Source organism: Natator depressus, chromosome 17 (genome assembly GCF_965152275.1).
Source record: "Natator depressus isolate rNatDep1 chromosome 17, rNatDep2.hap1, whole genome shotgun sequence".
Taxonomy (NCBI): Eukaryota; Metazoa; Chordata; order Testudines; family Cheloniidae; genus Natator; species Natator depressus.
In genome coordinates this window covers 1,394,706-1,408,079 of record NC_134250.1, presented here as the reverse complement: position 1 = coordinate 1,408,079, position 13,374 = coordinate 1,394,706, and the positions used below count along the sequence as shown (strand labels likewise).

General features: G+C 55.4%; 1 protein-coding gene across 2 annotated transcripts in view; it reads left to right on the top strand.

Moving 5' to 3' along the window:
* The window catches only part of UNC119 (unc-119 lipid binding chaperone), a 44,554-nt gene that overhangs the window by 3,001 nt on the left and 28,179 nt on the right, over positions 1-13,374 (top strand). The window contains exon 1 of one of the 2 annotated variants that reach the window (XM_074974773.1): positions 1,482-1,596. The exons of the other annotated variant lie outside the window; for it this stretch is intronic. Coding sequence (XP_074830874.1) covers positions 1,482-1,596 — 115 coding nt within the window. Of the gene's footprint in view, positions 1-1,481; positions 1,597-13,374 lie in introns of those variants that run through there. 2 annotated transcript variants of the gene reach the window in all.

The window sequence follows — 13,374 nt, the reverse complement described above, 5'->3', positions numbered from 1 at the left end:
GATGTATCCACCTTACTTATTCCTATTACATTTTAGGGGATGCCTATTTCTGCTTTCGGTTTATGATATATCCAATTTCAAATAAGGAGATGGGCTAGCATCCTTGGGGGTCTAAACAAAGCTATTTTTGAGAACTAGAAGCACAAGAAAAGTTTCTATATGAAAAATTCCATCAACTCCCCACTGCTTAAAATAAAATCTGTGGGAGTGGGGAGGTCTCAGGCACTGATTGCAAGCTGTAGCCTTTGTCTACAACCTAGCCTGAAGGACGACCCATCATTCTCACAGATCTTGGGAGACTGGCCAGTCCTTGCTTACAGACAGCCCCCCAACCTGAAGCAAATACTCACCAGCAACCACACAACAAAACCACTAAGCCAGGAACCTACCCTTGCAACAAAGCCCGTTGCCAACTGTGTCCACATATCTATTCAGGGGATACCATCATAGGGCCTAATCACATCAGCCACACTATCAGAGGCTCGTTCACCTGCACATCTACCAATGTGATATATGCCATCACGTGCCAGCAATGCCCCTCTGCCAAACTGGACAGTCTCTACGTAAAAGAATAAATGGACACAAATCAGATGTCAAGAATTATAACATTCAAAGACCAGTTGGAGAACACTTCAATCTCTCTGGCTACCTAAAAGTGGCAATATTTCAACAAAAAAAACTTCAAAAACAGACTCCCATGAGAGACTGCTGAATTGGAATTAATTTGCAAACTGGGTACAATTAACTTAGGCTTGAACAGAGACTGGGAGTGGATGGGTCATTACACAAAGTAAAACTATTTCCCCATGTTTATTCCCCCCCTTCCTCAGACAGTCTTGTCAACTGCTGGAAATGGCCCACCTTGATTATCACTACAAAAGGTTTTTTTTCTCTCCTGCTGGTAATAGCTCACCTGACCTGATCACTCTCCTTACAGTGTGTATGGTCACACCCATTGTTTCATGTTCTCTGTGTATATAAATCTCCCCCCTGTATTTTCCACTGCATGCATCCAATGAAGTGAGCTGTAGCTCAGGAAAGCTTATGCTCAAATACATTGGTTAGTCTCGAAGGTGCCACAAGGCCTCCTGTTCTTTCTGTCTTGTTTCCGCAGCTGATTCACAGCCCTCTGGAAATCTGAGCCTGCAGCGCAAGGTGCGGCGCTGTCGCCGTGCTCGGCGCTGGCTGCGAGCCGGAGAAAGCCCGTTGATCCTGCCCCGTGCAGGGTCCCGCTTTGCTCTACGCCCCCCAAGCCGAGCGGGATGTTTGTGCCCTGCAGGGCCTCGCCCGCCGGCTCCGTGAAGGCCGCAGCCCCAGCTCGCGGGGGAGCGCGGTGTGCGAGGGCGGCCGGGGCTGCGGCGGGGCCTGTCCCGGGGCGGGGCGGCCCCTCCCCGCGCGGGCGGAGCCAGGCGGCCGGGGATGAGCCGGGCGCTCTCCGCGCCCACACGCGCTCCGGCCGGCGGGGCGGCGCGGCCGCGGCCATGCGGGTGAAGAAGGGCGGCGGGGCGGCGGCGGCCGCGGGCCCCGAGGACGAGCTGCTGCGGAAGCCGCTCATCGGCCCCGAGGACGTGCTGGGGCTGCAGAAAGTCACGGGCGGTGAGTGCGGGCCCGGCCCCGGGGGAGAGGCCCCGTGTCGCGCCCTGGGGCCCGGCCCCGCTTGTGAGCCCCCCCTCCCCCGTGGGGGGGCCCGGCCCCGCTTCTGAGCCCCCCTCCCCCGTGGGGGGGCCCGGCCCCGCTTGTGAGCCTCCTCTCCCCCCCCGTGGGGGCCCAGGCCCCGATCTTATCTCCCCCGGTGGGGTCTCGGCCTGCCCTTGGAGAGGGGCCCCGGCCCCCCGTCTCATCTCCCCCCGTGGGGTCTCGGCCTGCCCTTGGAGAGCATCTCCGGCCCCCCATTTTCCCTGCCCTCGTGAGGTCCCAGCCCCTCCAAGGGGGAGGTATGTCCATCCCACAGTGGTCTGTCTGTGGCTCAGGGGTGCAGCGCTTGTCCAGGGCTCCTGCCCCATCACCACTCCCTATCTGGGAGTCAGGGCTGTTTCTCTGCTCAGGCTCCAGTGACCCCTTGTTCCCTACGGTCTCAGCAGCTGGGGCCTGGCCCTTCGCTTTGAGATCTGCCTGGGCAGGGGGGTGGTCGCAGTATTTGCTCTTCATCTGCTGGGTTCTGTGCCTGGGCTGAGCCCCTGCTTTGTGCAGTTGGGGACGGGGCGGGATGTCTGAGACCCCTTGGATTGCATGTCTGTTCTCGAGCTCCATAGCCGTTCTCTGCCGCCCCTCCCCAAGGTGCAGCCCCCACCAGTGGTTTTTTACTGCCAGCACCCGGCTCAGGCCGCGGACCACGTCGCTGTGGGTCTGTGTCGCTGGGTGGGCCGTCTGAGGACTATGTAGGACAGCGCCTTCTCGAGAAGTGGGCACTGACTGATATAGGCTGACAACCTGGTGCTTGAACCCTGAAAATGCAGGGCCAGCTAGGTCTCCGAATTCAGCAGCGCCCTGGTCCTTCAGCCACTTAGCGTTGTCAGAGGCGGAGGACCGCTCGAGCGGGGGGACAATGGGCCTCTGCCCCAGTGGACAGACTGTGGGGCAGCTTAAGCTGGTGGCTTTGTGCTGCATGTTCCTTAGCTCGGCACCCAGACACGCAAACACGGGAGCCAGCCCTGGTCTGACGCTCAGGGGCCTGGTTTCTGTGTTTGCAAGAGGCCCCCATGTGAGCCAGCCCTGTGGGTGGCGGAGTGCCCTGGGTGCTGCTGAGTGGCAGGGGTACCTCTCACCAGCGTGCCTGGCTGTGGAGTCGGGGCCTTGCTAGTCCGAGGCTAGGGACACTTCTGCAACTTCTTATAGCGTAGGCATGGAGGTCTCTGGACGGGGGCAGCTGGAGTGGCTGCCCTGTCTTCCACTAGGCTTCGGGTGGGGAAGAGGGGCAGGAGCTGAAACTGAAACACTGTTTGCTGAGCTTCTAACCCAGGATGGTCTCTTAAAATAGATTCAGGTGGGATTTTCTGAGCCTGCTGAATCATTTTATGGTTCTATCATAAAGAGTCTGTGCTTAAACACTCCTCTCCCGCACAGCTGGCTTTGCTGGGAGCCCTCACACCCCAGGTGGGTCGCTGCTGCAAGAGGAGGGGCAGATTGTGGCTGTGGAAGGGAGTCTCTGCTGTCCTAGCTTCTGTTGTTCCTCCATGTACTTAGAGGGTCCAAGGGGCTGCAGGTCTCTCTAGCAGGGGCCTCTGGGGAGGGGAGGGGAGTACTTCCAGGTCTCCCCTTGAACAGATTTGCAAGGACCTTCCTCCCCTCCTCCCCCCCCCCCCCCATTAGAGCTGGGGAAAGGTACTGAATTATTAGCCCTGCTGACTGACATTTTCTCTCCGAGGAACAGGCTGCTGTGCTCTCCATCAGCACGCCTCAAGCATGTTGTGATGGGACTTGGGGGTTCGGTCTCCTTGGCCTCTGTTGACTCTGCCTCACGGGGGCCAGCTAGTGCCAATGTGCGAGTGGTTTTATAATGCAGGACTAGGCCACCCCCACACCTGTAGCTGGAACGGGGGCACCGTGGGGCTCATGATGGCATTGCTGGAGGCTGATCCCAAGGGAAGGGTGTGCTGTTTCCCAGCTCAGGTGGGCTTCACTCTGTTTGCAAGAAATGAAAACAATCATTTCTCACAATCACTACGTTGCTACTGATCTCAGCTGTAAATTGTAATTTCAAGAATCTGCCACTTTACTCCTGGTATTCCATGCTAAGCCTTGTGCCTGGCTGATGGCGTTTGGAACAGGAGCCCTGAAGAGTCTGGCGCTAAAACGGCACCTGAGTGTTGTCAATGGCTCTGGGGAAGTAGGGTTTGGGAGGCTGTGCAGGGGGTGGGGTGTATCCCCTGTGAGTGCTCCCTGGGCAGTAGGGGCAAGGAGAGGTCCTGCCCACATCCTCTGCTCTTGCGGGAGGAGCATTTGGGGTCTCGAAGCTCCTCTGGGGCGTGGTTGTTAACACTCTGCAGCACTGGGGGAAAGATTCCTCCCCAGTGCCCAGCTAAGACACTTGGGTGGAGTGCTGTGGGTGACTTTCCGGCCTCTCATGCTGTGCACAGAGGACGGCTCTCACGTCCTATGGTAAGAGCAGCTGTGCCATGCAGGATGAAGTGCATTGTGTGGTTTGGCAAACACCGATATAGTTGCTCCAGATAAGTGTGCCGGTGTTTGGACAAGCATTAAGATATTTTGTGGTAGGCCATGTAACTGGTGCTGCTGCTTGGTAGCCACCTCTGGGTATATCTGTGGTTGACATGTCCATGCATGCTCTCTCACATAGAGTTTTAAAGGGAATACACATGAACATATATTGCAGTCTGACACTAACATAAATGATCCTTCCCACTGTAGGCTGGCGCTTGTAAAGCGTTCTTCTCTCCCAGATCTAGCAGCCTAGTGCAATGCTGGGAAGTTTAATTAGTTGCCCGAGGTTGCATATCAAGCTGGGAACAGAATGATGAGCCCACGCTTGTAGTCGCCTTCTCTAACTACGGGACAGCAGTCCCAGAAACAAACCGTTTAGTTCCCTCCTTCGATGGCCTTGTCCCTTGATGCTTCTTGAGCAGGTCCCTGGGAGACCTTGAGAGCTTTACTTTTGCAGAATGTTCCCCTGCCATCCCCACGGTGTCCACGTGCCAGAACCCTGCTGCACTGTGGGCCATGTGCACGTTCCCGTCTCGACACCATGCGTCAGTGTGTAGAGAGGGCGTATTCTCCCTGTGCCCATCGGCTTCCCCTGGCCCTGCACAGCACAGGGGTTCCCAACCTTGCATACTAGTGGCATGTTCCAGAGCAGACAGGCAGGGGCTGCTAACAGTCAGAGAGAGGGACTCCCCTTCCCTCGTTTGGCTCCCACTCAGGGTGCTGTCGCTGCGCACGTGGCATGATGGGCGCTCCAGCTTGAGAGGAAAAACCCAACTGCTGCATGGTTGGTCCCGTCCCTGGCTCTGGCGGTGTGTTGTGTCTGGCAGGAGCCCACCCTCACTTCCAGGGCCTTGTTTCTTCATCGCTAGGCTGTGCAGATTGACCCCAGTTTGTGTGAATGCGCCATTTGATCTGATGTGGGACTAATATTGTAGCTGGCTGGTGCCAGGCCTTGCCACGGGCACCTAAGGACCGTGCTGGGCAGTGTCTTTGCAGGGCGGGGGCTGCAGTGAAGGCACATGTGGAATGTAGTGGTTTTGCAGACTCAGGTCCTGGTGCGTTGGTCCTGCCTGTGGTACCATCCTTTGGCCCCTGGAAGTGCAGAGGGATGGTTTTTCGAAGAGCACTTTTCAGGGCCCATTCCTTTTCAGCAGATGCTGAAAACATCCAGCCATTCTGTGCAAGGTGCTGCAAGGATGGGAAGGAGCACTGGCTGTGGGAGGGAGGCTGACAGCTCCTCCAGCCTCAGCCCTTTCCTGCTGGTGGGGTGCAGAGGGTGCTTGAGGTGAGCCGGTTTGGCAGGGAAACTTACTCTGAGGGTAAGCATGAAATGCAAGTGCTCACAGTTGTTTCCTGTCGTAGCTGTTCTCAAGTTAAGCTCCCCTAGGCCCTGTGGACCAGCCTTGTTGCTTTAGGTGCTTGTCCCAGTCCAGAGCTGACTCTAGATGCTAGGTGAACTCTCCTCCCATGGTTTTAGTGTAAGGCTTAGAAAATCCCAAACCCAGGGAATCCATGAAGTGTGTAGTGTTCATGCAGGCCCAGCGCATGCAGCAGGAGCCAGACTGGACCTGACCTGGGGTCTGTCTCCGCCAGTGTCCTGTTACCCAGTCACCAGCACCAGGTGCTCCAGAGGAAGGTACAAGAACTACCCCCCTGTAGAGAGATGTGGGAATCTGTCCTGTGAAGGTCTCAGCCTAACCCCTAGGAGTTAGTGACTGACTTAAACCCTGAAGCATGAGGCTGTCGTCCCGTCCCCCCCCCGCCCAGCCCCCATACTCTGTTAATATCCTGTGGATGCGGTGACTGGGCCTTGGGGCGCTCAGCCAGGGTACCATCCTGCATGTGGTGCATGGCTTGGCCCTGGCAAATGGGATGGGCCCAGCAAGCCCTAAAACAGGGAAGGGGCCCAGATAATGGGGGTTGCTCCTCAGAAATGAGGTCAGCAAACAGGGCTCTGCCGGCCTGAGCTCCAGGGTCAGGAGAACAAGTGACTCTAGCAAGGAACGATTCCATTCTGGCCCAGTGATGTATGTTTGCTAATGCGTGTGAGTCGCAGTGGCTTTGCTGGGGGGAGTGTTGAGCGGCGGCGGGGGAGATGGCGTGATCAGCCAGATTCCAGAGGGGAAAATACTGAACTGATTCCACCCCTTGGAGGGCCTAAGTTCCTGTTGCCATGAAGTCATTTGAAACAGTGTTGGTCTGGCCATTGGAGCTCTGTCTGCGGTGTTGTGGCCCTGGGATCTGACTCATCACAGTACACGCTGTCATTAGGCATTTTATATATGTATATATGGAGCTATACCTGGCTCATAGAGCTTGAAAGGTCATTGAGTCCAGTCTCCTGCCTTCACAGGAGAACCAAGTACCATCCCTTATTTTTGCCCCAGAGCCCTAAATGGCCCCCTCAAGGATTGAACTCACAACCCTGGGTTTAGCAGGCCAATGCTCAAACAACTGAGCAATCCCTTGCCCTTGCTACAAATGTACCTCTGGCTACGGGGCCATCAGTGCTTTGCAGTTTGGTTTCCTCTCGTTTCTCCGAGACGGTGGCGAGGCCCAAGGCCCGCTGGTCCGAGTGCAGGTCAGGGGTGTGGGGATGGTGACCGCTGGCTATAGCAAGAGGCTGTGCAGGCCTTTATAAGTCAAACCCTTTGATGATTGAAGTGCCTCCTCATCTGGGGCACTTCGGAGCATCAGCCTTTCATCTGGGACAGAGCCATTAGCAGAGTGAATAGCCTGGGGTAGATCCGGTCCAAGCATGGGCCTTCCATTGTGCCCTGTGGAGATTCGCTCGTCTGCTGTGCTGAGGGATCCTGGTTGTGGCAGAGCAAGGCTAAGAAGTCTTCTGCTAACCCGGTTCTAACGGGTCCGGGTCCAGGCCCAGCATGGGCTAGACTGGCTTAGGTGCTGAGATGCTGCAGTGACATGTGCTTTAGAGACTAGGCGACGTGTCTGGAATTCTGTGATCGCATTGCCAGCAATGCCCCTTCTTGTTCGTCCCCTGGCCACTCTGCTTTGTGCAGAGACTCGCCGGGTTTCCTGAAGCATTTGTGAAATTTGCCAGCCACGGCAAAGGCTGGAAGAGCCAGTTCTCCAGGGCCCTGAGCGTTAATGTCCTGTGATGCTGGGGGCGGGAAGCAGGCCCCAGGACTTCTCCCAGCTGCTGTGTGCGGGTGTTTTGAACTCAGAATCCCTAGCCCCTGGGTTGGGAAAACGTGAGTCTGAATGCAGGATGCATGGTGCTGCTCTTCCAAGCCCTCGGACTTGAGTGCCCTTTGGATTGGCACTGAAACACCCCCCAGGAAGGGGCTGGTGTGGTGGAGCTGGCAGCTTGGGGGTGGAGCCGGCAGAACTCGGTGTCTAAAATGCGGTGGTTTTATGTAAGAGGAACAGCTGCTCTCTCCAACGTCCAGGCTGGTTACTCAGCAATTACCACAGAAATACCCGCTGACATTAGAAACCGGCTTAGTGCTGAGCCGGCCACGAGTGCACTGTGGGAGTCCTGTTATGGAACCACACGTGGGTGGAAGGAGGTCTCTTCTCCCAAAGGGGACACTGGTAAATCTTTTAGATGGCTCAGGGCAGCTGGCTGGCTGTGGTGAGAGGTGCTGTGTACAACATTTGGTGAACCCTGTGGCAAAGGAACACTTGCTTCCAATTCATGGAAGCTTCTTCTGTCTGCTGATGTATGCAGGAAGCCAGGAAAGCCGGCTGGCCTGTCTTCTCAATGTTTCCCTGCCCCTAATAAGCTTAAGGGAGGAAGATGCTGTCCAAACTCTCCTGGGTGTGTTGTGTCCTCTTCATGGGAAACTCTCCCCAAGTTCCATTGCCTTGACCTGCACCAGAGCTGTCAAGGGCTGGCTGTGTGGAAAATGCAGGGTGCAGTTACTAAAGCCCTGCGTCTCCTCCATGAACTCATCTCTGGCATTGCTCTAGGTGGATTAAACAGAAGGCGAGTGTAGCATTTGCTTTGCTATTAGCAGGATTTGTCACTTGCTCTTACAGCCCCACTCACAACAAGAGGAAAACCTTACAGCCTGATTAACTTGGGATTACCAGGGAGAGGGCAAAGCTAATTTCAGATTGCAGTTAATTACAAGCGCAGCTGGAGGGGAAGAAATGTCCCTCTGTAAATCTAGGGCCAACATCCGCTCTGGGAACACAGCCTGGGTTGGCCAAGGAGTCAGGAGGGCACTGCCCTTCCCATGCTGCCTGCCCAGAAAGGTGTCCATGCCTGTGGGGGACACCCTAGCTCTACTGTGCTCAGGGTGCTGGGAATAATGAAGATGGCTGCATACACAGGTTGCAGGGGCTAATGTGTATCTAGGCAGGGTGCCGTTAGTTCCCTTCTGTAGCATTTCACCTCTTCCAAGTGAAAGTCTAAGGCTTTGTCTGTCTTGGGGATCATCCATTGGTGGCTTTGTTAGCTACCATGGTGCATTCTATGGAATAGGCAGGCGAACTCGCGTCTCTGCTGGCAGGTTTATGGTCAGTTTAACAAACCGAGCTTGCCCGGGAGGAATTGGTTGGGCTGGCTGGCTGCGGCCCCGAAGGGCACTTGGAAGGGTCCGACTCAGTACCCAGTAAAACAGGTTCTCTGTGGTGGTCGTAGCATCTCGTCCTCTCCGGCCTTGTGCCCCATCACAGGCTGTCCGGGCTGCTGCTGCATTGTCTTTTGCAGCACCTTTCCTGGCAAACCTGGTTGGTGGCAGCAGGGGACGCTGTATTTCCAGCATGGCGAGTCGCTAGGGTTGCTTTCCTGCTGTTCGTTGGTTTGTTAATCTATCGTTCCTTCCCAGTGAGCCGTGTCTGTGTAAGGGGCTTGTGGTCAAGCCTGGCTTGGCAGCGTCTTCCTGGGAGAGGCGATTTGACCTCTAGGGAGCCTGTAGCAGAGGCCTGCCTCCATGCTGGTGGGCAGCAAATACAGGGAGGTGGTGTCAGGCCAGCCTGACCGTTGGCAGTGGAGGTTAGTTTGTCAGAGAGGCCCTTTTGCTGTGGCTGGGGCACTGTGGGATAGCCCTTGGAGGACTGCTATACCTTGCTTGGCGTAGCATGAGCCTGAACTCTATCCACAACATCCTCACTCGGAGCACTCGTGACGCAGTGCAGGTCCCTTCAGATTTCCCCTCTGGGGAAGCCGAGCAGACTCAGTAGGGCTCAGAGTATGACTGAGGCATGGTTTAGGGACTCCTGGGTTGAGATGTAGGGTCAGTTAGTTTCTGTTTCTCTAGTGAAGATGAGCCCTAAGCGGTAGGAAAGGGCAGTGCATGCGGCCTTGCTCCCTTGGAAATCCTTAGTCCGCGGGGACAGGAGAAGAGGTGATGTGGGGAGGGGCCCTGGGTGGGACTGTGGTGTCTGGTTGGTTGGGGCTCTCTCTTGCAGGTTCTTTACACTAGTAATTCAGGGCTTGTCTTCACTAGCCTGGAAGACTCCGTGGAAGCTGGCAGGACTGAGACATTACAGGTCTCAAGCTATGAATCCAGGGGAAGGGATTTTTATTCAGACAAATACTGAACACACCCTCCAAATGGTGTGTGAGGCTGGGCTCCGCGGTGTGTAGTGTGTTAGTGCACACCAGTGTGTCTCCCCCACAAAACCTTAGGCCCGGTTCACGCCACCTGGTGCACACTAGCCCACTGCCTGGGCAAGGCCTTGCTGCTTAAATGATTGGACGAGAAATGCCACAATCTACGTCTTCGGGGCCTCCATCGAAACCAGCGTGGGTGAGATTGGCATGTCCTGGTGTGTCCACAGTCCAGTAGACGTAGCTGTAAGGCCGGCAAAGCCTTTTGCAGAGGTTGTGGGGGGGTGAGAGTGGGGGGAGATCTCTTGGGCTGCCATTATATGGTGCTGCAGAAGGGCTGAGACCCAGAGAGGACTGAGTGCATCAGGAACGTTAGTAGAATTGCAGGCCCAAGAGTACTCTCAAGCAGGTAGTGCCACGAAACATGCAGCCACAGGAAGCCTGCAGCAGCTGCTCTGCTCTTATGGAGCCGGAGTGAGGATTTGGTCCCCCTGGGAAGCCATGATGCCACCTCCTTACCATGGTGCTAGCTGGGACACGTCACTGGTTCCCTTTCCTCTCAAAATCCTCCTGTTCCTCCATCCCCTTTCCCGCTACGCTTCCCAAGAACATCTGTCAGTTCCTCTCCCTCACGCTCCCCGCCCCATGTGGGACTGAGACATGCCCCTCCCTGGGCTGCTATGGGCTTGGGGTGGGGCGGAGGGCGTGAGATACCCGTACAGGGCAGTGTTTGCGCACTTGTCTACAAGACAATAAACTCAAGAGGAATCAAGTGGTAGGGCAGCCTTCAGCCCAGCCCAGAACAAGAGGCTTGGAACCACCTAGGACCCACTATTTTGCTCCAGTGCTTTGTTAGGATCCTGCTCCTTGGTCTCCCCTGCCCTCTTCTCTAGGGGGTTTTAATCTTGCTCCATCTGGTGAGTCTTCTTTCCTCTTCCTTGTTCTGCATTGCTCTGGATGCCAGGAGTACCCCAGTGCTCTGAGTCACCCCCTTCCCACGGGGGGGGGTGTATTCTGGGCTGGGGAGACAGAAGGTGCCTTTCCCTGGGTCACCAGCCTGCATGTTCAGTGTGTCTGTGCTATGTTTGCCCGCCTCCTCCTGAAAATCTCCAATCTGATAATCTCCTAATCGCCAGCTCCAAGCAGTCCAGCATCAGTGTCTGCGTCTTACACCTGGCTTACCTCTTGGGAGCAGGTTTCGAAATAGCCTCTGACCTGGTTTCTTAAAGCATGTTAGGAAACAGCCATGTGCTAGCCAGGGGGTTCCTGCCTCTTCTCGATTTCTGTTCCAGCTCCTGCTGGCAAGACAGGCTCACCCCAGGTGACTGCTGCCGCCTCCCTTATCTGTATGGCCAAGGGCCCTTCTCAGAGTCTAAGACCTTCCTCCTCCTTTTGGCACTCTGCTTCCCTCCCCCACCCCCAGACAATTAAAGGCTTAGAATAAAATCTGCCAAAGCTGAGCTCAGATGCTCTAAGGATGAGATGCCTATAAATAAATGTTGGTGAGGCTAGAGGATTTTCCCTTTACCCCCATGGAGGGCACTGTAAATTCATGGCCCTGATCTTAATTGGGAGGTTGCTGGGAGCATTCCCCCCTGAACCTGACCCCCACTAATTCATTGAAGCTGCTCCAATAAAAGGTGCTCTGGCCAGGCTGGTGCCGAAGTCCAGTGTGGCCTTTCACCAGGCTGGGAATAGAGGCAGTCTGCCAGTGTGCTCTGGTGATCTGCAGGGCTTTATGGGAGAATTACGTCTGTTTGGCTGACCTTGAGGCCCCAGGTTTGTTCTCTACTCTCTCCCCCCGACTGTTGGCACTGAATGGTGTGTAATCCCATCCCTCTCCCTCTGAGAAGTGCATGCTGGAGGAAATGCTCTCACCAGCACAGTAGGCTGAACATGGGAGCCGGGGCCTTTCATGCTAATTTATGGCACCCACTTGACTAAAATGAGTAGTTACTAAAGGAACAAATCTCTTAGAGAATGCAGAAGTGCCCTCGTCAGGGCTCTTAGTGTGTCTCTTGAAATGAGAACAGGAGCAAGGTTACCATTGCCCAGGGGAGGTGAGGACAGGCAGTGTTCGTGTAGCTGCACATACTAACTTGTCTATTGCCATTTTGTTCTTAGCTACTTAGGGATAGAAGGTAGCTGTGCCTGGCTGTGGCCATGAGACAGGTGCATTCTGATGGGGATGAGGCTGCCCCTCTGACGGCACCAAGTGGTAACTGGCAGCATTCCCAGGCAGATGCTCCAGCCACCCGCTTATCTGTCTTTTCCTGCTTTTTTGCTTCTGCCATGGGGTCGTTCCATCCAAGCCCCCTCCCTGGAGTTCCCATCCTCAGCTCGCCCATGGGAGAGGGGACATTCATGTTTAGGCTGCCCTGAGGGTGGTTTGTGGGGCTTTTACCCTCCCCTTGTGGACCATCTCGCTGACAGCATGGGTCTCCGTGTGTAAAGCACGTGGAATGCCCTTACATTTGACCAGTGCTTCTCCACCTACCGCCCGGCCAACTGAGCTCCCTCCAGAGCCAGGCACGCCCCCTTGGGCTCTAAGGCTTCTCTCGCGCTAGTCACTGGGATATACAGACATGCCAGGTAGCCTGTCCTCTGTGCAATGTCCTCAGTCACCTTCTTTTCTGCACTGCTCAATGGGGGTAGCAGGAGGCCATCACTGTCTCGGTGCAGTGAGGCTGTGTGTCTCCACCCTTGCACGTGCACTGTTTGGGGAATTGCGTCTTTCTGAAGAAATAGGAGGAAAACAACATGCTCTCCTTCCGCGCACCCGCTTCAGGCTTGCAGGGGTTCCAGTCCCCACCTGGTTGGTTTCCCGAGCCGGACAGTGTCTGGGGTGAGGTGGGGAAGGGGTACCAAGTTCACTTCCTTGGGATGGGCAGTGACATGTGCCTCTCCTCTGCTCGCTGCTGCACTTTGGCTGAGTGGGGATGCAGAAGCTGTGCCCTGCTTGGCTTCACAATGTGTATGTGCTTCATTGAACTGCCATTGTGAAACTGACTCAGCTCCTTCCACCGAGCCAGGCTTGCCCCCCTGGCGCTGAAATCCCTGCTGCTCTGGGGGTTTTCTGGATACAGGCTGCCAGCAGTTCTGATGTGCAGAGTAGCATTAGAGACACAAGTTAATGCCTCCTCTTTTGCTGCTGGCTCCCATGCAGCCTTGGGCTTTCCGGTAGAACACCCTCTTCTAGCTGCTGCTGCCGAGGTGAACTCTGGTTCACAAGTGCTTTGTGTTTCTCCCTTCCTCCTTCCAGAGGGAGCCAGCGACTGAGCAGCAGCTGCTATTGCTGTCTGAACGTCTCCGCAACCCAGACGGAACCAACCAACAATCAAGACAAACACTCACATTAGATCAAGAAGAGATCCCCAAATTTAATCTCACTTGTGACCTGTGCAGGATTTTATAACTCAGGCCTCGAGGAGTGCTATTCGGGTTTGACTTGTGGTGACTGGTTGCCAGCATGGGATTGGGGCAGGGAGGGGCAATGGCACCAGACACCCGTCATTCCCGTCAAAGGGGTTGTTTTGCTTCCCTTCTCAAAGGTGCAAGAGCTCTCTCGGCATTAATGATGTCTGACATCTGACTTTACACCAGGATCTGTGTGTTACAGACTAGAGTGCGTGTCCTCTGCTGGCGTTTCCTAAGCAAGGCAGAAAGCAATTTTTCAATCCTGCCCTGCT